At 36.5% G+C, this 25,720-nt stretch overlaps 1 protein-coding gene across 1 annotated transcript; it reads right to left on the reverse strand.

The window, feature by feature from the left end:
* Nucleotides 1–237: 237 nt before the first annotated feature.
* LOC134754647 (very-long-chain (3R)-3-hydroxyacyl-CoA dehydratase hpo-8) lies at nt 238–24,514 on the reverse strand. The gene is made up of 4 exons (XM_063690988.1): nt 24,112–24,514; nt 23,432–23,549; nt 5,709–5,938; nt 238–1,559 (listed from the first exon to the last, which is right to left on the reverse strand). Exons 1-4 carry the CDS (start codon nt 24,201–24,203, stop codon nt 1,304–1,306), a joined length of 696 nt encoding a protein of 231 aa, XP_063547058.1. The 5' UTR covers nt 24,204–24,514; the 3' UTR covers nt 238–1,303.
* Nucleotides 24,515–25,720: the final 1,206 nt, after the last annotated feature.

Genomic DNA, 25,720 nt, shown 5'->3' on the forward strand with positions numbered 1-25,720 from the left:
AAACACATTAACTTAACGTTGTTACTTAAAAGCAAATTACAATTCCAGAAATGTCGCAGCCCGAAAAATGTTAATTAAGGCATTGTTCGCAGTAATGTAATGAATGAATGAATATTCGCTCATCAGTATTCTAGAATAATTTGACCTCTAATCGGACTCGAATGATAAGTATCCAGATACCCCGGGCCCGGGCCGCAACTAGAATAGCTCACGAACACGATAATGCGTTAACGATCACCGGGACCACCCGACCCGCGCGATACCAAACATAACAACATCGATAGCGAAGTGCAAGTTCATTCAAAACCTCTTAATAACATATATTATATTTAAGTAGTAGTAATAAATTATTATAATGCATAAAACTTTGGTTAAGCTTTTGTTTATGACCATTTTATTGTTAAAAATCACGACTAGATAATTCCCGTGATCTAGTTATAGATTAGTTAGGTACATACAAGATAAGATGTACATCAGGGATTTCTCTGGTATTCTTGCATTTCACAAAAGCGACTAGTATTAAATACAATAGGACTTCAACGAACCTAATTATATTTATAATTGAATGCCTGCCTTTGTTAAATACAAGAAACGTTTGCGCGGGCTGCAGTTCCCCGGAGAGAGTCGTTGCAATATGCTTTCAACAAGAGAAAGTGTAAACCGCCGCGACATACTTCACCTACCTACTAGATAGCGCGGGTGTATCTTTGAGACATTATCCACATGGCAACTGCGCTATAAACTATGCAAATATACCTTAAGCTAACATGCACCCACAATTAAACTAATAATAAAAACCTAGTTACACCAAAAAATTACAACTAAAGAAGTTCTCGTGCTTGTAAAACGCAAAGAATGTTATCAACACACTAGGTAAGTAGGTAGGTACTCGTACGCACTTTAAGCGGAAATATTAATTTTGCTTCTGTTTTGTCAACATTGCAAATGAAAGTGTCGCAGCCATATATTTGCTAATAGCACAGCGAAGTATATTGCGGACATTAGGAATGGATGGCCAAATGAAATGATCTGAAGTAAAGTTTTGAAATCGACTAACGTTTGGCTACAGTGGCGGTAAAGCGCACTAATATTTTTAATCCAATTTTGTCACACAGACAGTACACAATCCTTACATAGAATGGTCACTAACTTGTTAGTAAAATAATACATATCGCAATTCGCAAACGCTTTCTTACAATTAAGGTTCAAAATAATAAATAGGAATTCATATTGCCAACTAATTGATCGCCTCAAGAAATTCCGCTAAAAACAACTACTTATGTAATAAACCCGCATCATTCAATCAATGCGTTTTCTTCGGGTTTTTTCCCAACATTTTTCTTCTTTGGCTCATCATGTGACCGAAAAGTACGGGGAATAGAGGAATATACAGGAACATGTAGAACACTAGGAAGTGGTAGTAGCTGAACACGAAGTTGTAAGCGTTGGGCATCGATACGGACCAGAGCTGCCTCTCGGCGATCTCGTCCAGCGCGTGGTACATGCACAGCAGCTCGCCCGTCACGCCTAGCGGGTAAAGCGCCAGGAACGTGGAATACCTGCAACACGGCGTACACTCAGGCCGCGTCCTGCGTAACTTAAAGAGTAGGTACAATCGATGACATTCCCGAGCCATCTTAAGGACAAAAATCGTTTAAACGTCTTGCAGAAGGTCAGGCGATATCATAAGTGATGACCAATAGCATTGCACTTAAAAATGCAGGTGTTGAGAAAAAAAAGGTTAGCTCACATAACATTTATTACCGTTCAGTGTCTTTGTGACGGCCGGCATTTGCAAACTAAGATAAGAAACCCAAAATGCATCCTAATTGGTCATCTTTATGGGGAGGCGAAGCTTAGCCTAAACAACAACAACAACTAATTAACTGTCCTTACTACCTATAGGTATTGTTTGCCTCGTTACCTGTTTTTACCCTTTTCATTATTAACATAAAGAATCCTAAATGCATCGTAATTGATTATCTCTATGGGAGGCGGAGTTTAGCTCGCTCGTAAGGATCGAGGTATTTTTTTTTCTGAAGTGGTTCACCGGGAGTGTCCCCGATTGTACCTAACGCCCGCTCGCTTGCCGCGACGGCCCGCGAAGCCCGTCACGATAACAATAAAAAAGTTAGAGTAGACGATGTTAGGGAAGTTACACTAACTTAAATACAACAATATCTTCGAATTTAAACTGTTATGAGACATATTAACATTAAAACAAGTGAGTCTCAACCGTGAAATTATTTAATAACAATATCTTGACGGCCTCCTAGCTTATTCGGGAGTGAGCCTGCCTACGAAGCAGGACGTCACGGGTTCGAATCCTGGGCTATTAACAATATAAGGGCATTTACTTGTTCCTGACTTGCAGCAGTTTTCTATGTATATAAGTGCCAGTGCAGTGTAGCCAAGTGCCAAGTTATAATTTTGGGCAACCAGCGGCAAATCTCTAAGCTTAATTCAGTTTCTATCGCACCGATCCTGTTTGATGAGGCTATCATTCCTGTGAGCACAAAGGCTCAAAATTTTGGGTTAATTTTTGATTCTACCTTTTCCTGGAGCGGCCATATGGCGGATGTGAACAGAAAGGTTTGAGGAACAATAAGAAATATCTATAGGTAAGATTAAGAATTTCCTACCAGTTAGCACGAAAAAGATGTCGGTACAGGCGTTGATTTTGCCCATTATTGATTATATTGATGTGTGTAAAACGAATGCCACTCAAGAGTCCCTTAACAAACTAGAACGTTTCCTCAACAACGGCATACAATTTCTTTGGCCTGCGTAAACACGATCTTATTTCCTTCTACCGCCGCCAACTCAATTGGCTCTCAATCCGTCGCCGTAGATGCCTTAGAATACTTTGTACCCTATTTTTTTCTATTTTGTTTGAGCCTTTTGCTCCCCGCCCAGGCTGTGAGCTGCGAACCTCTCGTATTCTCAAACTTTCAGTTCCTGCTCACCACACTGGTTTCATGACTAATTCCTTCGCTGTCCAGACGAGTCGTCTCTGGATTCGCTCCCTCTCAACATAAGACAAGCTCCGAGCAAATTTGCTATCAAGAGGTTGTTTTTTTTTTATTACAAAAAGGCAAGCAAGATGATGGTAAGTGCCGATGCAGTCTAGGATGGATCATGCTTACCTTTTAAGATGTCTATTCACTCTCGATTTAAAAAGATCCAAGTTATAGTGGACTGGGAATATATTTGCAGGAAGTGAAATAAACATCTGCTAAACAATAGTATGAGTAGTATCCATCGTAATTTATTAATATGTAAGTGTGAAGTATGTAGTAGTATATTAATTATATATATTTTAATATTCTTTTTATTTGTGTATTGTATATGTAGTTTATTATGTTATTCAGATGTTTGCAGTCGTTCCAAATTAAATTTTCTTAGGTACTTTTCTTCTTGCACCATTTTTATTACATCTCTGTTTAGCCCTATGGTTGACTGGCATTAAGTCCGCCATTTGTATTTTTTCATTCGTATTTTGTGCAATTAAGTTTAAATAAATAAATAAGTATTTATCTAGAAAATGGGGTGTCCCAGAAGTAGAGACAAATTTATTTTCCTCTCACTAGCTCGGAAAGTTGTCTTTTATCCTTTAAAACAAGCGGGGAAAAACGCATTTTATCCACTAGTGGGGAAAGTAATTTGACCTTGGATTAGATTGGAGCGTGTTTAAGTAGCTTGACAGATAGCAAAACGTAAAACGCTCATAATAATGGTTAGTTCGATATTAATTATCATTAAACAAATGGTTTGAGAATCTAATAAAAAATACCAAATTCAGCTTTATTTAATGATTTTATGTCATAAACTTTAAAGTTCCATTAGAAACGTTTGTTTTTTAATAATGATGTTAAATATAATTCGGAACGCACAAGTTGAGTCGATGCAATTTCAAAACGCATCATTGACATTTCATACGTCAGAAATGTCAACATTGCCAACAAAATTTTTACTTAAAAACTTCTCACGTAAAAATACAGAATTTCCAGTTTTTTGTTATAATATCGTAAAAAAATGAGTGATTCCAGTGATGAAGATGATCTAACGCCTGTGGATGTCGCACTTTCCTCGCTATAGTGAGGTGAAAAGTTTTGTGTTACACACGGGTGCAAATGTATTTTACTTCTCGTGTGTTGAAACACTCGCTAAGCTCAGGATTCTATTTTAGAACCACTCGCTTCGCTCGTGGTTCAACTATAGATTCCTTTCGCTTGCTCGTGTTTCAATTCCACACTCGCGGGTAAAATACAACTTTGCACCCTTGTATAACAAATAACTATTTCAAAATATGTAGGTAAACATTAAAAGTAATGATTTTGGTTGAAAGTAGTCACAAAGTTAATTAAATTAATAAATTGATACCGAATTTGCTCCCACGACAACTTAAAAAAGAATTCTTAGATTGTTCGCGGCCAGTCACATTACGGCTGTTCAGGATTTTGCAGTCACTCCTTTGGCCATACAAAGTATTTCGTAAAAAAATTGGCTTTTGGTATAGTTTTTGGTCCTAAGTCACATTTATACGACTGAATGGAAATTAATGAATGGTTGTACGGAAATGTTTCCGTCATGAACATCATTGGGATTCGCCGGAACAGGTTCAATCGTCAATAAATCGTTGAGTAATTTTTTTCTGCTAACTTTTATAAACTTATTGGTTACCTCTTTTGGCATGTTCCTCTTGGTCCTTTACATATCTAGAAGCAGTTTGTTGCACATATGGTTTTAAACCTAGATCGTTCTTTTTTCATTCTGGCGACAGACGCCTTTGATACTTTTAATTTATCCGCTGCCACTCTGACGGACAGATAAGACAGAAGATAGATTTAACTCGGTTAATATTTCAAGTTACCGTGATTGTTCTTTTTCTAACCGGAATCTTCTTAAAACTAATCTATATATCCTTTTTAATATGAGACTCGTAAAATAAGGCAATTCTGAATATATAATCCTATTAGCAAGTGCTTCATATTCTGATCATTCATTTTGAAAAACTAGTTTTAATAATACTTTCAGCCAGTAAGACTTTGAAAGTTGTCTCCTTACTTCTGGGACAGCCTTTATAACTATTGATTATATACATATATAGCCGGTCAAACAAGTTTGTCAGTAGAAAAAGGCGCGAAATTCAAATTTTCTATGGGACGATAACCCTTCGCGACTACATTTTTTTAATTTGCCGCTCTTTTGTACTGACGGAAATTGCTTGACAGACTATATATCGTCGTACAAAACACGTAACAAGCCTTATTGAGCTTAGCTTACTGTGAGCCTAAGGTTGATCTGTGTAAAATTGTCCTATAATATTTATTTTTATTTATTTAGGATATAAGCATTTATTAACGACCATATTTAGCAAAAGATTATCAAGAGATTATGATGATGTCGGTTGCGTTATTTTATTACAGATTTAAAGGCACTTTCTGTCTTCATCTTCAGATCACCTCAATAGTGGTAACCCTAATTGTCTAACATAAAGTAGAGTTTAACATGTACAAAATTTCATTTTAATAGATCTCACAAAATAGGGTTTACAAACAGACATATAACGGACAGTTAAGTATATAGGTAAAAAATATGATTCGCATGGCGCCCCGTTTGTTAGCTTTCCATCGCTATCTAAAGCTCCATTTAGATGGTATGAGTTTCGCTTACGATTTGGGACGAAAAAACGTATGTTATATTACCTGGTGACTAGCAGGAAATGCGGCACCAACTTGACGAGGTTGAGGGCGTAGTACGCGTATCGGATGGTCTCTGTGATGGACCAGGCGAGCACGCAGAGCGGCAGGCCGGGGCTGAGCGCGGCGCCGGTGGTGGCGAGCAGCGCGCCGCACACGAGGAATACGCGCGAGTACACCTGCGCCAGCGTCGTCGCCACGCCCGACGGCACCAGCCCGGTGGCCGCGTGCACTACCTGCAACACCATAACATGCTGCTGCTTCAGCTGTTCACAGACCGAACACCGCATCGACACCCCGCCAATCACACTATCATGTTTTATTTACGATGTGGTTAAGCCAAAAGAGCCAAGGGATGAAAGGCACTTATATATCTGACGAGTTCAGTCGAGTTCGAGCGCCAATAGTTCGAGTCAGAAATTGGTGTTTTCACTTCGAAACACACTCTAGGTACTTTTCATTTTGAATAAAAGGAAAATAAAATACATTTGTAATTTACAAAACATGGCTAAGTATATATGCACTTGTAGTATTTTCTGAGGTAGCTTTCACTGAACAATTGAGATAAAATGATGTTGTTTATGGAATCGGATGTTAAATATCTGAATGGAGATTATACGACAGTCATTTTTAACCAAAAGTTAAATTCCCTGGGATCAAAACGTAACACTTCGTCTGCTTCATAAATAAACAATGAGCTACATTCAGAGCATGAGAAATGACAAAAAAAACATGGTTGGAAATAATCATGTCTATGTAAATATTTTAGACTACGAATAGGTACTTAAGTATGTACAACTACATTATTTAAGATGGTTAGGTGTAGTACAAATTTGGAAAGCACGCTGGTCCTTTACTCAATAAGTAAGAACGTTTATATGAGTAAACTTCGGACTTAATACAAGCCGTATTTAGATTTTTAGGGTTCCGTACCCAAAGGGTAAAAACGGGACCCTATTACTAAGACTCCGCTCTCCGTCTGTCACCAGGCTGTGATAGCTAGAGAGTTGAAATTTTCCCAGTTGATGTATTTCTGTTGCCACTATAACAACAAATACTAAAAAGTACGGAACCCTCGGTGCGCGAGTCCGACTCGCACTTGGCCGGTTTTTTTATTTATAACAGCTAGTTTTGTTTAATGCATTTTTAAAGGAACAAGGTAATACTGCCAAGTAATTAAATTAGCAATTATTTATATAAAAACGCTGAGCGTACTAAGATAAAATATACCTTAAGTACCTAAAACTGGTTGTTTATCTTTTAAAAACCTTTGATTGTGTTGTTAGGGTTCCGTACCCAAAGGGTAAAAACGGGACCCTATTACTAAGACTCCGCAGTCCGTCTATCTGTCTGTCACCGGGCTGTATCTCATGAACCGTGATAGCTAGACAGTTGAAATTTTCACAGATGATGTATTTCTGTTACCGCTATAACAACAAATACTAAAAAGTACGGAACCCTCGGTGCGCGAGTCCGACGCGCACTTGACCGTTTTTTTTTAATGCATAGGATGACATTGTATATTGTATAGGTGCAAACGACCATTGTCATTGGCAGGTTCGAAATAATGAAACAATAGAATCACAGAAGAGACATATTGCACTTACATCTAGATCTTACATTCCAGCAGAATCACAGAAGAGACATATTGTACGTACATCTAGATCTTACATTCCAGCAGAATCACAGAAGAGACATATTGTATTTACATCTAGATCTTACATTCCAGCAGAATCACAGAAGAGACATATTGTACTTACATCTAGATCTTACATTCCAGCAGAATCACAGAAGAGACATATTGTATTTACATCTAGATCTTACATTCCAGCAGAATCACAGAAGAGACATATTGTACTTACATCTAGATCTTACATTCCAGCGTTATCGTTTTGGTAATGTATTGAAGAAGAAAAGTTATGTATCGATTAGCCTAGTTAGGTTATTACATGATTGAAGCAAAAAGTAAAGTTTTTTTTTTGTTTAATTTTGTTTTCATAAAAATAATTTTATACACTACCAAAAATGTCGGCAAAAATTCGTATATATTTTTCATACCGTTTTGACATAATCCCAATCCTTTAATTTAAAATCTTAGGTACTTAATTTCTTTACTTCTCCGAGAACAGCCGTTAGGTTAAATAAATTATTTAGAACTGGATCAAAACAAAGTCGAATGTATGTAAACGAAAATTTGGATACCGGACGGTTAAGCTAAATGAGAATGTTCCACGAGATAATGTTCAAGTGTGGACGTAGAGGCAGCTTGCCTTGGTATAAAATCCAGTCATAGTCAATTCAGCGTAAATGACCTCAAACCGCTTAGCCTGACTTGCGTTATGGCGCGCGAGTCGCGCGACTCTATATGTCAAGCGCGACTTCAGTATGAAACGCAAGTCATGCCACAGAATAAATAATAGTACTAGGTATAGAAGGTTCACTCTCCAATAAAACGCGTCTATTACGACAGATATGACCGCAAGGCGCAGACGTCCGTTCCGTAGTGGTGCACGGCAACTACTATGGCTAGACACCAAAATTGGTGTGGGCCGCATGTACTTGTAGCGACGCGACGAAATCGCGGAGTGAGCCACGCCTGGTCTGCTGTGGACTAAAAATGTACACATGGAATTTTTTTGAAGGAAGAAGCCGGATATAGGAAACGTTATTTTTTTGTTTTTGGTGTAATAAAGAAATATATTCTGGTTAGCAATAAATAAAAAACAATGAAGCGTGATCTAATAATTAATAATTAAAACAAAATGTGTGACGGACGCGTCCGGCCGGACACGAGTCTGACTCACAACCCAAAGGGGAGGTCTTATTGGAATTCGGCCTGGTTTCTGCTTTTGATGCTTTCTTCCACCGAAAAGCAACTAGTAAAATATCAAATTATAATTTATACATAAGTTCCGAAAGTTCATTGCACTGTCACGAGCCGGGGTTCGAACCCTCGATCTACGAATTGTAAGTCGCACCTTACCGTTAAGCTACCAATGTAAACATAATCACCACACGACAATCACACACACCATTCCACTAACCCGGGTTAACCGGTTAAACTTAACCGCTTAACCCCGAGTCAGGGGGGTGGTGCAAGTGGCCCTTACTGTTTAAACGTAATAAGTTTTTGGCAAAAATTACGTTTTTGATACAAGCTTTTATCCACCTTTTAACGTTGACTGCATTTTTATTTCCACGAGCAAGTAATACGCATCGAGACAATTCTAACAACCCCAAACACAGTTAGGTTGCGTTGTTTTATCACAGAGTTCCTATGACCACCTCCTGTCTCCATGATGTTGCATTGTCACCCGACTTACATATTTACATGCATAACTTTTTTCAGCTTCATCTGAAATCGGAAACCGGGGAGTACCTAGGTCAAATTTAACTTGCAAGATCTGACCCGTACAAACATATTTAGTTACGTACATAACATACATTGCAAGTAAGTAAGTAAACACTTTATTGTACGAAAAAGAAAGGAATCAAGGTTACATCAGATAAAAGTAGTACAAAGGGGACCTTATCCCTAAGAGGGATTTCTTCCAGTTAACCTAAAGAAGCAATTAAAATCTAGACCTAAAGTAATTAGATATATAATATTAAATACTATAAACTACCTATATATAAATAAATATCTTTCTATAAATACATAAATAAATATCTGTATATATTATGACCGCACACATCTTCCTACCTGTCAGTAGGTTTTTCGTCTGAGAGCCATAGTTTTTAGGGTTCCGTACCCAAAGGGTAAAAACGGGACCCTATTACTAAGACTCCGCTGTCCGTCTGTCTGTCTGTCACCAGGCTGTATCTCATGAACCGTGATAGCTAGACAGTAGAAATTTTCATAGATAATGTATTTCTGTTGCCGCTATAACAACAAATACTAAAAAGTACGGAACCCTCGGTGGGCGAGTCCGACTCGCACTTGGCCGGTTTTTTTAGTTATATATTTTAGCGATGCCACTGTTTGACACTGTCTCAAAGGAGGTGGTAGCGCGTTCCAAAGCTTAGCAGTGTGAATGATTTGTTATACGATCGGTGTTTGTGAATCGGGACGGAGTGGGAAAGATCGGTGCTGGGGCGTAGTCGGTGGTTACTATCATCTGCAAGTTAAATAGTTACGTACATAACATACGTTGCAAGTTAAATAAAAGCTTGTAAAATAGGAAATGACAACTCAATTTCCGTCAATTCATCGTTGAAAGCGAGACTTTTGACCCTTGCCTCACCTTCGGGCCAGGGTTCAAGTCGATGACAAACTCATTAGTCATTATTGTTATATTCTAATTTGACATGTTAATTTATTCCGGATTCAGCATTTTCAATGAAATGGTGTAAAATGAAACAATGATGTTCCGAACATTTGCGTGCCCCGAGTTGAAGGCAACACGCCGAGGCCCTTTCGAAAATTGAATTAAGTGTGAGATGTACACCGAGATGATGCTGACCTGCCCGTGATAAGACGCACGCGGACGCAGCACTAAATGAAATATGAATGGAATCTAAAATGTACTGAGGGTTACTTTAACTATAAATTGGCACCTTGAGATATCTAGTCAACATAGTTACCTATTGTCGGAAAGTTTGCACGGTGAGGCTGACCGTGCTGAGGTTTAAGCGTGAAGAGGAGTTATTTGTTTAAAGTTTATATGTTTTTACTTAGGAATGCTGTCAATGTTCATACCAAAAATGAATTCAGCACCCCCGATTTATACGAAAACGAAACCAAACCCGGCCTAGCCTAGTGAAGCTTCACTGATGTAGATTGTAGATAATCAAGATAAAAATGAGAGCCCTAAATAAACCTTCAAGAGCGGATATCTAAAAACTATACAAGATATCTAAAAACTTGACTGAATAAAACTTGTAACAAATTAAATCTCTTTTCATTTTGTATATGTGGCCAAGTCGCTCAGACGCATAGCTTCAAAAAATGGAACCTTCAAACCCCCCTCTCCCCCCAGCACCAGGGTTACGGCCGGGGACTTTTGATATATTCACCTCCTAAATTGTAGTCTAAACAAAGCTACAAAGTCAAAAACTGTGTTCCAAGCATTTCCCTCTATACCTTTTTTTGGGCATTCATTTCCTGGCCTATATGGCCACACGAATGTGCGAACTACATAAAGTCAACCGGGGCAAATGCGTTACTGTTTTTTTAATATTTTTTTGCTCTCCTTTAACCCCATATTATGAAATATTTAATAAGTGTATTGAAATATTCTTTACAGTACATATGGTGCTACTTTCTCGCACTAGTGCGTAAAGTGCACTTTTCGTGCATATGTCGAAAGTTTAAAGGGCGATATGTACTGTAAAACGTTGTACGATACACGTGCGAATAGGTAATTCGCAACTCGTGTCGATTTAAGACACTCCCTGCGGTCGTGTTTTAATTTATCGCCACTCGTTTCGAATTTCCTCTTTTCCGCACTTGGTATCGTAAATGACTATTTGTTGTGTGTTTTCTACAACTCTTTGCCAAGATAATTCGTGAAGTCACTTTTCCGTTGCACTATAATTCAAATATATAGTGATGCTTTTAAAACAAAACGGAAATTGAGACGACTTTGCCCCGGTTGGGCAAATTGCACCTTTTTTAAATAATTTATACACAATTACGATAAGACTTTTCAAACCTCATGAAACGTGTTCATAATACAGTATTTTAGAAGGTATAATCAATACAAGGGTCCAAAAACAGCAATTAACAACATCAAGTAGAAAATAGTATATTAAACCGAAATAGTAGTAGATGTCGTAAACCCTTTGTCGATAAAAAAACGAATAAAAAACTTTAAAGAGGTTTTATTTAAGTCGCCCACATTTAAATAAAACCTGTGTTTCAAAGTGTTTCTAGTAAAAAAAAACTGGAAAATGTATTACTTATATTGCAAAACTTGGTAAACAAAAAGCAAGTCATTTTGTATGGTCGACAGGCTGAAACTTTAAATTTGGCGAGTTTTTCTACTGGCAAAACTTTCGTGAATAGCTGCTTATTACTTATTCTGTGCTAAAACTACGTATCAAGTATACTGGTAAAACTACGTATCTAGTAAAAAGGTTGTTGACCACTGACATTGGGGCAAATGCGTTACATAGACGAAATTACCTCAACACTATTGACGCATTTTAACAAGTAAAAAAAATCCTCCAAGAATATGACACGGTTTTTGTTTCCAAAACAGAAGTATTATTAATACAAATGGTCGGTGGTTCGCATGTCTCAATAATTAAATTTAATATTGAGCACATTTTATTACTAAATATTACCAAATATCTAAAGACTATTTGACTACGATTAGGTAAAACGCCCTCTATGTTACGTGTTCCAAGTAGTTCTGGCCTTTTTCTCTAGATGGAGGGAGCTGTAGTAACTAATGTCGTTTAAAAAATAACTCTAATAGACGCAGTAATCCCATAGTGGCATAGTTGACCTTACGTGAATGTTCCAGGTTGCGAAAATGTACATCAAAAACCGACACGACATGGAAAACCACAAATGCCACCAGTGCCACCACATATTTAAGGTCATTTCGAAACTAGTCCTCCGCATGCGGTTTCGCGTATTCGTATAGTTGGTTTTCCCCTTAAGGAAGCTCCACATTTAGTCAGCTGCCAGAGGAGCATCGCAGACGCCTTACAACCGGTTTGATAATTATCACATTGCTGTTTACGGAAACGAGGGAAAATTACTGACTACCCGGATACATATCCGTGGATCATATCATATACGTTAGGCACCTACGCTTAGTATTACGCTCCAAGCAACGTATTGTAGTTTATTTCCCGAAGAAAACATATTTTGTATGCATTATGCATGTGCTCAAAAGGCAACAATTTTTGATGGACACAAATTATCAAACATCAAAGGTACTGATAAAACTACATTTTTGCACATGCGCAGAATACTAGGTACGTTATAATCCCCTCGCATCGCTCTTAAGCGATAAGGCCGCCTGTTGTTTACCTCTGTCTTCATGATGTATTATTTGTGTTTCCATCTACATTTATTCTGAGGTTGTGCAATAAAGAGGATTTGTAGTAGTAGTATTAGTAAACTCTTTATTGTACAAATATACATATTACAAATTACATGGTACAAATAATAAGATGTACAAAGGCGAACTTATCCCTTTGAGGGATCTCTTCCAGTTAACCTTTGTATTATTAAAAATGTATTAGTTAAAAATATTTGTAACTGTTTGAAAGATCTATATAATATAATATAATATGATGCATGGTCATTATAAGCAATGTATTAGGGATAGCTTTAAGCCATAGTAATTAAGTTAGATTTAAGTTATATTGCATTCCTCTACAGGGTTTCATAGCTGAACCAATAAAATGTACCAACTTGTATACCTATGACAGCAATAAACACTGATTACTGATTACTGATTGTATTGCACTAGTATTACGCCCCGAACTGAGAACTCGCGGTTTGCCAAAAACTATATATAGGGACTGAATTTGTTGCTGCTACTTAGTCGTAATATTATTGATTCTAATTTTTAGCCATCCAGCTAAATTGACTCTTTGCTGACTGAGTATTCTACTTTCATGTCGTCCAGCTGAATTGACTCTTTGCTGACTGAGTATTCTACTTTCATGTCGTCCAGCTGAGTTGAATCTTTGCTGACTGAGAATTCTACTTTCAAGTCATCTCACTTTTATGTCATCTGTGTGTCATCTACTCGTAGCTGAAATGGTCGTTTAGCGATAAGATAAATTTGATAGTAACCCCTACCTCTACCTTCCATAGCTATTCCGTTCTATTCAGACAACTTATTAAGAACGGTTTTTCAATCTTCAATATTAAAAAATAAACGTGTTATAATGATGAAGAGGTAAGTAATAAAATATGAAATATTTTTCGTTTTCTTACATTAACAGTAGGTTTTTATGTTGGTTACGACGTTTAGAGGAAACTAATATTAACACTCAGCAATAAGTAGTCATGAATTGGAACAAGTATAAATTAAAAAAATTGGAAAAGTAAAAAGCGCGCGAATACCAACTTTCCGCACGCTAAACAGCTACGTAAATTAGCACTTTTTGAGCAACTGTATTAAAAATATCTATTACAGGTTGACACAAACCACCGTTTTTTAACCGACTTCAATATTTCAAAAGGAGGAGGTTCTCAATTCGGTTGTGTTTTTTTTTAAAATGTTTGTTACTCCGTAACTCCGTCATTTCTGGACCGATTTTGAAAATTCTTTTTTAGATTGTAAGTATATACATACAGATTGGTCCCGTTTTTGTCAAAACGCAGTTCTGATGATGGGATCCATGAGGAATCGAGGGAACTCCTCAAATGTTAAAGGCATACATATAGTGATTTTAGTATTTTCAACAACAAATCCAGCATTTCCATTTAAAAAAGTGACATTTGATGAAGTGGAGCTGCTGATGATGATCAGAACGGAACTGTTCAATGACGCATAGTTCACGTTTGGCGATTTGTCCTCTTCGTTATGTTTGTTAAGCAAGTTAGGTTTTCAAGACGCATTTTTGTCAAGCTCGAGTTCTGATGATGGGATCCATGAGGAATCGAGGGAACTCCTCAAATGTGAAGAAGAAGAAGAAGAAGAATAAGTTTATTGTTTAGGCATACATATAGTGATTTTGGTATTTTCATCAACAAATCCAGCATTTCCATTTAAAAAAGTGACATTTGATGAAGTGGAGCTGCTGATGATGATCAGAAATATCAGAATGGAACTCTTTAATGACGCATAGTTCACGTTTGGCGATTTGTCTTCTTTTTTATGTTTGTTTAGCAAGTTCAGTTTTAAAGACACATTTTCGTCAAGCTCGAGTTCTGATGATGGGATCCATAAGGAACCGTGGGAACTCCTCAAATGTGAAAGGCATACATATAGTGATTTTTGTATTTTCATCAACAAATACAGCATTTACATAAAAAAGTGACATTTGATGAAGTGGAACTTTTTTGAACTGCGATCCTCACAGAACCGAACTGCTATCAGAAAACTGGGTTAGGTTAGGTTAGAAGTGACCCTTACAGAAACGAAATGCTATCAGAATATTGGGTTAGGTTAGGTTAGAACTGTGACCCTTATAGAAACGAAATGCTAGAGTTTTGAATGATTCACGGTTAGTTTCACTAGACTTATATTGACGGTCTATATCCCGGTCAATATAAGTCTAACGAAATGCTACTAGAAAAGTGGGTGGTTTTACCTCTTTTTAGTTAGGCCAATGGTGCTGTCTTTTTCATTTCATTGTCTGGAGTGCACCATCAACAATAAGTAACCTCTCAACGGCATCCCCCATTGAAGTCGGTTTTTTTTTCTTAAAAATTATCATGGAAAACAGTACCGTACTGTCAAATAATCTATCTCTTTAATTTTGGGTGTGACGTTAATGATGCAATTGTTTAGTAATCGGAGTATGTAATTATTACTTTCTATATAATTTTGTTATCATTCGCCCGACCGTCTCGCTCGCACCAATAAATGATAAAAAACCGGTCAAGTGCGAGTCGGACTCGCGCACCGAGGGTTCCGTACTTTTTAGTATTTGTTGTTCATGAGAATTGAGATACAGCCTGGTGACAGACAGACAGACGGACAGATGGACAGACGTACAGACGGACAGCGAAGTCTTAGTAATAGGGTCCCGTTTTTACCCTTTGGGTACGGAACACTAAAAATGACATATTTTTCTAACAAAGTTCGAATTAGCCTAAAGGCTACCTTGAGATATATTAGGGTAATGACTTATGGCATTGCGTTAAGGTTTAATAGTTCAATGCATTAAGTGTCTGTCTTTAAAACTACAGTCTTTTTTATGCAACAAAAATTAATTATCTTCAAAATAGCCTCCTTTCGCTTTGATACACAAATACAAATATTAACGTTTGTTAAAATTTTCAACGATATGCCGCAGCTCCTCCAAGGGTATTTTTTCCCATTCTTTGGTAAGTGTTGCTTTTAGAGCGTTTACACATTTGTGTTTAATAGCACAGGCCCTTGTCTCTAACTAACATTGACCACAAACTATAATTCACTGGATTTAGATCAGGCGAGTAGGGTGGCCACTCTTTTGAACTTATGAATCCGGGTAAATTATCTTTGCACCACTGCTGCACACTACTGCAAATAGCAAATACCACCCCAAGCCATAACTGAATCCGGCTTTTGGCGGTGAGGAATGACTGCGGCGTCTCCAAGGCGACTAGAAGAGTCAATTCTGTCATTTTGGTGATTATGGGCCTGTTTAATACAAAAAAGTTTTTAATCGGTAAATTGTTATTTGTGCAACAAGAGAGGAAAGTTGTTTTTTCTTGCGAGTGTTTATTTTGAGTCCCGAGAAAGAGAAAGATTCTATAATTGAATCACGAGCGTTAACTAACTTAGAGCTAACTAAGTTAGAATCTTGAGCGAGGCACTCAAAAACACGAGATGTAAAATAACTTTGCTCTCGTGTTCCATACATAATTTTTCACCTCAGTAGTGAGAACATATTAAAGGTTAAAATGTATTTCGAATTACACAAAATAATACAGAGAAACAAAAAAATAAAATAAAAAATAAAAAAATTGTAATAAAAGTATGAAGTGGCAGTTAATGGCCTTCACTAAATTAAAAAGCTACTTTGTTTCACTCCAGGGAGAGACGAAAGTAGGCTTGTTCGAGCTGCTGAGGTGAAAAGGTACATTTTCCCACTTTTCAGTAGCGGCACGTTGTTTAATCGACCGACATCTCTCCAAGCGAATTTTTTTAACTTTATCCTCAAGGAGTTGTGCTTTACGTAGCTCGTTATGCTTTCAAAAAACTGTAGTTTTAATTTTTAACTAATTTTGTACTAGTTACGTAAGTACTTAATAAAATAACTAGAAAAAACTTTGTCAACGTATTTTTGGGCCATCCTGTAAGTAGTAGTAGTAGTAGTAAACACTTTATTGCACAAAACAAGTACATAACACAGAAAGAATACAGTAAATGTGTACAAAGGCGAACATAAGTAAGGGGTAAGTACTCAGTTATACTTCGAATAGCCGCCCGAACAAATATTAAAGCCAATTTCGAATTTTAAATGTTGACAATTCACGAGAAGAGTAGAGTAACGTAACGTCAAACGATATGTTCGTCCCTTTTCAAAATTTATGATTATTGGAGATTAGATCTTAATAAAAAATAATAAGGTTAAGTATCCTTTGAAAATGTTGGTACCCAAGTGGCCGTAGCGGGCAGCATACGATAATAGGCTAGATGACAAATTTTCATTAATGGTATCAATCGATTAGGTTTATTTTTAGGATCAAATGTCTATATGGGACCCATTGCATTAAAGCAATACAAAAGTCAGAAATGATAGTCAAAGTCCGACAGTTGTACTTCACTCGCGAAACGCTTCTAACAAAATGATGTGAACGTGACGTCAAGTTCACTGAGAGCCCATTTTGAATGTATGGGCAAAATAAGAAAATTGCGTTTTTGTCGGTGAAATATTGCGTTTATGTGTATAGTTGCTATACAACATTTTTTTTGGATATAATGTAAGGAATCGAATGGTGCCCTTACTTTTTTCCTTTTTGGAAGTTGAAACATTACTTAAATTTTGACTTTCAAGTCCTGTATTTTTGTATTATTTCCAAATATTATTTTAATATCTACATTATTGTGATAAATTACACATTTGCTATCTATGTTACTAGATTTTGTTATAAAATTCAACATGTGTCATCATCCCTATTTGTCGCAGTTTATGTCGCAGTACTATACCTATACATTGCGCGTTTTATAGGTGTGTTAAGTAAGTGCGCAATCAAAATTAAACACGCGGTCGCGTACACAATCGCAAGTATCGCAACGCATACCGATGAAACTGGATAAGTTAGTTTTGAGAGAATTAACGGTCGATCGCATCGCGAATTCTCGGCTGTTGAAGCGGATCGATATCGTCTGCCACGAACATTGAAGTGAGACGGAGATATGGAAGTCAATCAAACGTTCTCTACAGTGAATCAGTACCCGCCAGTTAGTGTCTGTGCGGGTAATTTAAATATGTAGCTCGGACGTCGTAATATGGTTTTCAACACACTTGCTCAAAACGACGTTTTTATTCCACCGATTTTTGGCTCATAATCCTAGATATTAAACACGGGTGCTCTTTCAGTGTATTATTCCACTCGTGCTTTTTCATTATATTATCCGACTGAGTTAAGAAGGTAACTGATTGCTAATAATATGCATGGAAAAGAAGCCTTCTTTAATTGGTCGGACTGGCGGGCACCGGCGCGCTCCTCGCGCCTGCGCGGTGCGCGGCCCGGCCGGCCCGCCCGCCGCGCCGCCCGCGGCCGGGGCGAGGGGCGGCCGGCGGTATGACAGATGCAACACACTCTATTAAAATTTGATTATTATGAGTATCTTTTTTTTCTCGCAAGTGTGTTGAAAAACGTCGTATGAAACGCGTGCGCATTGGTCATTACACACATCGGCTTTCTTATTGCGCGCTCGCTTACAGCTCGCGCGCACAATATCGCCTCGTGTGTAATGACCAACTTAGCACACTTGTATCATAATGTACTATTTATTCGATACAATATTACATATATGTACGTGGCAGGTTTTTTGTTGTTACACTAACATAAGCAAGAGATTTATGAAGGTGAAACAAAATCCAACTGTCCATTTTCTCGAAGCAATAAAATAAATTTCAAAACAAAAATGGTTAATAGTAATTAAATGGATTAATTTACGTGGGAGTTTTTTTTGTAGAATAACTCTGAAAATAGTAAATATACAGAGCATAATTAACATGGTCATTGTTAAGTACACATTAGTTTTTAATTTTATGTAAAAAATATTTTTAATAAAGAAAATTATTGGGGGCAGGGTTCGGTGTCAAGCTGGGAGAAAAATATAAATACATAATGAGTATATGTTTGAGAACAGCATATTAAAAAATCTTGAGTGTGGTAATTAATGTTTTGATTTATTTTTATATTTTAATAATAACTCGGATTTATTAATAAAATATGACATATTTTGTGGAGATTTTTTACAAAATATGTAACATAGGTAATCACATCTCAAAATGTGTAACAGGTAATCACATCTCAAAAATGTCCGATGTGCGAATTAATGTAGTTTCACATACATTTTGAACTGTGCTGACCCGTCTATATCCTGGCCGAGGTATGTTAGGACATTATGATACAAGTGTGCTACGTTGGTTGTTAGTGTCATTACACACGAGGCGATATTGTGCGCGCGAGCTATGAAAGCCGATGTGTGTAATGACCAATGCACATGCGTTTCATACGACGTTTTTCAACACACCTGCGAGGAAAAAGAAAACTTATAAATTAGATTTTTCTTTTTCAAAACAGTAATAGTACAAATTTCAAAATGGTGGCTTACAGTTTTAACAACATACCTACAAACTCCGCATGCTTGCAAATTCGCAATGCTTGAAAATGTCATTTTCGTCAATATATAAACTAAAAACATGCAAAACTATACAAATTTTATGACAAGTACGGAAAATGGCTGGCGCGTTATTTTTTTTTACGCACGATTACAATGCGCGCGCAAGGCAAAGGCGCGAACGAAATCGACAAACAGCCAATTAAAAAAATGTAAAAAGCTGATATTTTCGTATTTCTAACCGACGAATGGAGATCAAATCGATTAAATGTTATGTTTATTCATTAATGTAATTTACGAGATAATAATAAATATAAATTATGTTTTGCGAGATAAAACATCTGAGCTAACGTTTGAAACCTAATAGTTGGTTAAAAAAAATGTATTACTCATAGACCTAGCATTACATAGACCAGCTATACGCGTGCGCCCGTAAGGGATAGATATAGATGACGTCATAAACTTGGGGATACCATATTGGTAAAAATTACCCCAATATTTGATATCACGTTGGGGCGATTACCCTGGAGGCAAAGTTAGCTTGTTTGACGGTATTAAAAAATTGTTAAATAAAATGTCAATGGGCCGTTTTTTTAGGGCGTATAAACAATGAAATACCTCCTATAATTCGCGTAGGTGGTACAAAACTAAACATGTTTAGTAAATAAAATGTATTATGGGTTTTAATTTAAGAAAATAACAAATCGCAATCACACCAATTAATGTACACCACATTTAATCTTCACAACATTTGTTTATTTATTTTTTGGAATTAGAAGTACGAAAAAACTTCGAGGTCAAAATTAACCATAAAATTATGATATTTTCATCTGGTATCCCTAACATGATTGTTATGCAGCTAAATTAAGAAGAAGTTTAAAAATGGCTGACCTCAGACTCCTACCTACCTACGTAATTTGGGCGGATAATTTTACAAATAATGTTTTGTTAATTTGCGTAAATATTTGTGATATTTTTATTGAAATCGTTTGATTCTACATTGCTTTGAGTGTAACGTAATTTTACGATGTTATTCTCACATATTGCGTTAAGAGGAAGGTGTAAAATACCGTACTTACGTGTGAAAGGTTATGATCTCATATTTTTGCTCAGAGCGGCTATTACAGCCAATTACAGAACAATTCACCAGTATTTTATCAAAGTTCAAGCATTTAAAACGCTAACCATCACTATATTTCATAAGAGAAAGCACAATTTCATACAAAACAACGATAATTAAACAAGCAACGAACAAACATGACATGTCACGTACTTATTTGTTTGCCACAACCTCGGTTGTGGCAGCGGTGGAAAAGTGAAACTATGACAAGGACAAACAATAACAGCGCTTTCTCTGCTACTCCTACTGAAAGATACATAAGACTATCCCGTTCGGTCATTTCCCCCCACTCCTCATGACCGATCCAGTTATACTAGATTCATGGTATTACTCGACCAGGGGGGTGTCACTGCGCTGTTTAGGTATATTTGGCCGGCGCACCGTCCGGGCAGGTGTATGGCAGTGGGCTGCCGCTCGCGCAAAATTGAAAAAACGCAATGGCTTCGAAACCTAAATCGCGATCTAATCTGTATAAAAGATAATGTTCTGTTTACGGATGTCTGAACAAACAGAAGAACAAGGAAGCAGAAAAAACATTTTTTTTAAATTCCGTACTACACTGACCGACATATTTTCAAAGGAATAAGTACTTCTGTGGCATACCTACTTCCGTGAGAATCAGACATACTATCTCCGGCTAAAAATGTTATGTGTACGTTTGTAATTCCTACATATTTATCTTAAAAATAATAAATCAGTAGGTATAGGTAAAAAAACTTGTCAAGTGACAACCCCGTGCCGACACTCGCAGCTCGGTCATAAAACTGCGGCGCGCAAAGAAGATTCATGGTTCGTGCGCGGTTATAAGTTTCAATTTTGCTTGCAGGCGGCGAGTGTAGGTATAATTTTGTACCTAAATCTGGCTTTTGTGAAGGAGTTAATTTTCTGTACAAATTAAGAAGGCTCCGTTTCCATGCATATTATTAGCACTTAGTTACCTTCTTCACTCAGTCGGTTAATATAATGAAAAAGCACGAGTGTTATTAATGTTATAATATACTGAAAAAGCACGCGTGTTTAATATCTAGGATTATGAGCCAAAAATCGGTGGAATAAAAACGTCGTTTTGAGCAAGTGTGTTGATAAATAATACACATGTCAACAGTCAGGTTTTATCTGTATTATCCTTATAATAGAACTGTCTATATGCGCAGAAAATTATTATGCGCGATATTTAGTTTTCTTATTATAATTATAACCTCATTTTATTATGTGTGTATAGTATAGTATGTACATTTGTAAATAATAGGTTATGTATTATTTAATAACTATTAATGTAACAAAGTTTGAAAATAATACCTTGCCGCCACCATCCATAATCACCTAACAGCGTTTATGATTTATGATATAAGTGGGTAAGTATAATAGTTCGATTGCTTTTAAATTAGATACGTTTACCCAATTAACCTATCCATAATTTATTATTACGCAGCGGCGACGCAACGATATTAGCAACTCGGCCCATTACTTACATTGTGCGCACAATGTAAGTACCTATTTACATTACCTACCTACGCGCATTTTACATACGAGTGTTTACGCGCATTTTAAATGCTGAGAAAATACCATTCGCACATTGGAAATCCAAGTATTTTATCTATGAGTACATTACCAATATTTAAACCTAACGTTTTGTTTAGACCTACTTAGATGAGAGACTCATGGTTTTGTTTGGACTTGAATAAAGAAAGTAGCAGGAAAAAAACAAATTAGCCAGGGCGAGGAAGATGTGAGGACATGAAGAAAAATGGTGGCCTTCGTTTACTGAAAAGTCTTTAACGATCTATAACTGTTGTTACGTTGCATGAACACAATTTTGATGTAAAATTGTGCAATTTTTGGGGTTCCGTAATCAACTAGGAACCCTTATAGTTTCGCCATGTCCGTCTGTTTGAGTCCGTTTTGAGTTTGCCACTGAAAAGGGCAGTTTAATATTGCCCTGAGAAGGAGTTTGAATATCAGGAACCAGGAGCCTGCAGCCTCTTTATCGGACTCGTCGTGTCTTGATTCCAAGCAGCGAGCGCGAAGCGGCGAACAGCGCTACAACGGCCAAATAAATGCGCCGTAAACAGACGCCTAGCATTTAAAATTGGCAAAAATCAAAACGGTCAGACACAGATAATTTCTTTAACATTCCGTTCCCAAAATTTCGTTACGATTGGTTAAGTTCTAGAGAGGGAAAATGTCGAGACCGAAACCTCGATTTCTGAATTTTTTACGCAGGATTTCTCACCTAAGCTGCAGTTGTCCTTATCGCACTAATTTTAGGAGCCGTCCCCGTCAGCCCGACGGAGATATTTACCTAAAATTCTCAAATCGGAGAAGGGGCTCTGCAGCTGGTTTATCCTCTTAATTTTAACCAAATTATAAACAGAATGGGGATTTTTACGACAAAAATATTGTAAATGTTGGGCTAGTCTGTTGTCTGTTAATTGATTATTTGAAGCCATCCTTACCACCTTGGGTCAATGACATAACAAGACCGTTTTTATGCATCTTACATGCAGATGAATAATTTTTATTATTAAACATTGCAAACATAGTTAATATAGTTATATTAACTGCAAGAATTAATTTTCTCACAAATATAACTTAGAATTGGCACCATTTACATTTTGACTTAGAAGAATTCATATACATATGGAGTTTGTTTGCTGCCAAGAATATCTAGTCTGAAGAGTTGAAGACCTACTGAGAAATACCTGAACACACTTGTAATTGTTGCAGATATCTGCGTGCACGTTCATCAGTCTGACTAATTTGATTCTAGTGACCATAATCAATGTTTCTGCCACTGCACTGAATAAAACATTCAAGTATACCTATTTAACATTTTAAATTAATATTTCCATTCCACTGCATGATAATTAATCATTTTTCACTTCATACTAAGAGTGAAAATGAAATGTAAGCGGTACAGTCACAGAAAATTATTATCGACTCATTATTCATTACTTGTGGTTATATGGTTAAAGAAATAAAATCATAGGGAAGCAAATGCACAACTGAATATTACTAGAATATTAATATTTGTTGTTCTAGCATTAAAATATTGTTAACAATAGTTAAACATTTCATATTTCATACTGAATTTTTGTGCCACTGAATGTTGTTATTAAATGGAGAAGAAAGTATTGGTTAAACATGAATGACTGAAATAAGATTTAATGGCACAAAAAGCAAGTGATTACCTCAAGTACTGCAGCATTCTGGAAGGTTACTACAGTCCACTTGATTTCAGTCCAATAGTGGTCCAGAGTGCCTCCATTCAGGAAATACACTAACGATTGTAACAACAGGTATCCCCATCTGGAAACAATGTCACCATGAGAATCACTCAATCTGCTATATTATTATACAATTTAATAATAATATATAGCTGTCACCTAAATATGTTTTTAAATATAACTTAGTCTCTAAGAAGCTTTTGATCCTGGTTATAAAAAATAATTCATTATCTTCAAAAATATTTATTGGCAACATTGATGATTTAGTTGCTGACTGTACCCTTTTCCCTGTAAAATGTCAATATTTGTTAGTAAAATGTTAGTGTTTTAAGAGCATTTTGGCGCAGCAGCACGGGATGTGGTAGCATCTCTGTGCCCTGTTAAAGAACATGTCACCTATGTTTACTGCTTATTTATCACTTGCTATTTGCACTTGTTACAAATATCATAAAGCAGTACACACAAAACACGCCCGCAAATGTTAGATTACTCGTTATTATTCCTAGATATTCATTTAAAAAATAGGTTTCGCAAATATGTACCTACCCAAAAAACCCAAAAGTAAAGGTACAAGTAAATTTTTTCCTTTAGTGTTTTTTTTTATAAACAGGGTTGTTATAATGTTATCATTGATTGTTACTTACCCTAATGTTTGTACAGTATTATATGCTATGAGATATAATTTTCCGATCGACGAAACATCTGTTTTTTTTGTACTCGCACTTTTGGAACTCATTATATACTTTTTATAAAGCACAACGTACAAAATGATGCAGTATAAATATATAAAAAAATCTTCGGACACAAATTTGAAAATCAACTAGTAATACAATGTGAATTATTTTATTTACAGTTATCCACTGTTTGCACCCGCAATTTTTTGATAAAACTTTGGCTTTAATTAAGCTTCCGTCAGTAATTATTTAAATCACACAAAAATAAATGTAATATTGTTTTAATTTGGTAAGTAAATACTGACAAGTTAATAACATTAGTAGCTGTATAGTAATATAGTTTAATATTTCGTGTGTCTAATATATAACACGGTGCGTGCACGGCACACGTAACGCCCAGAGCCCTGTCAAGTCAAGTCTGCTTCTGTCACTGTCAGTCAGGTTTGTCAGTCAATTGTCTATGGATGGTATAGAAAGGATGCCAATCTCTTATGGCAGAATTGTTGCAAAAGTGACCGCTTTCAGCTTTAAATAATAGTTCCTAATCTCTCCGGTGGCGCTAGTTAGGCTCTGAGACATGAGTATAACATGAACCATATAACGCAACAAATAACCCGACCTAATTACGTAGGTTGATTTTGGTAGTATTTCGGTGTATGGTGGCGCCGCCTAATTACTGTTTTTTGATGGACACTTTTCATACATAGAGATTTGACTCCTTTATATAGTTTTCATGCAATTGTCAGTCAAGTGATTTTTTTTTTAATTTATTACGAGCATTGGCAACTTGGCCATCAGCTCAAACATATGAGTTTATATTATATTTATATAATATATTATACTACTATAGTTTGTCAAAGGACTGTCTCATTTCAAACATAGACAGAGAGAATCATACTATCTTTGTCTTACACTAGTACTAGCACCCAAAAGAAAGGGATGAGTATAATTTTCCCGGTTGTTACTGACTGACAAATTGGTTTGACCAACTATATATTATACTACTTTTTGCTCTAAATACAACATTAAGAAGGTTGCATATATGGATGGTATAGAAAGGATGCCAATCTCTTATGGCAGAATTGTTGCAAAAGTGACCGCTTTCAGCTTTAAATAATAGTTCCTAATCTCTCCGGTGGCGCTAGTTAGGCTCTGGGACATGAGTATAACATGAACCATACAAGGCAACAAATAACCCGACCAAATTACGTAGGTTGCTTTTGGTAGTATTTCGGTGTATGGTGGCGCCGCCTAATTACTGTTTTTTGATGGACACTTTTCATGCATAGAGATTTGGCTCCTTTATATAGTCTCCATGGTTGCATATACCTCGTACATCAAGACCTTTCTTTATTCATAATGTTGTTACCTAGAAACCGTTATTTATATATACTGTCAGAAAAAATAAATATCGTAAACAGAGATATTATTTATATGAACTTATTATTTTACTCTAAGTCAATAGCAGAGTAGAGTAAAATCGGAGCAAACAAGCAAGCAGCATAAAACACGAGCAAAATTCAAATAGGGTAATTAGAAACCCAATAGTTCTAATGTTACAAAACCTGGAGATTTACAT

Source organism: Cydia strobilella, chromosome Z (genome assembly GCF_947568885.1).
Source record: "Cydia strobilella chromosome Z, ilCydStro3.1, whole genome shotgun sequence".
Classification (NCBI taxonomy): domain Eukaryota; kingdom Metazoa; phylum Arthropoda; class Insecta; order Lepidoptera; family Tortricidae; genus Cydia; species Cydia strobilella.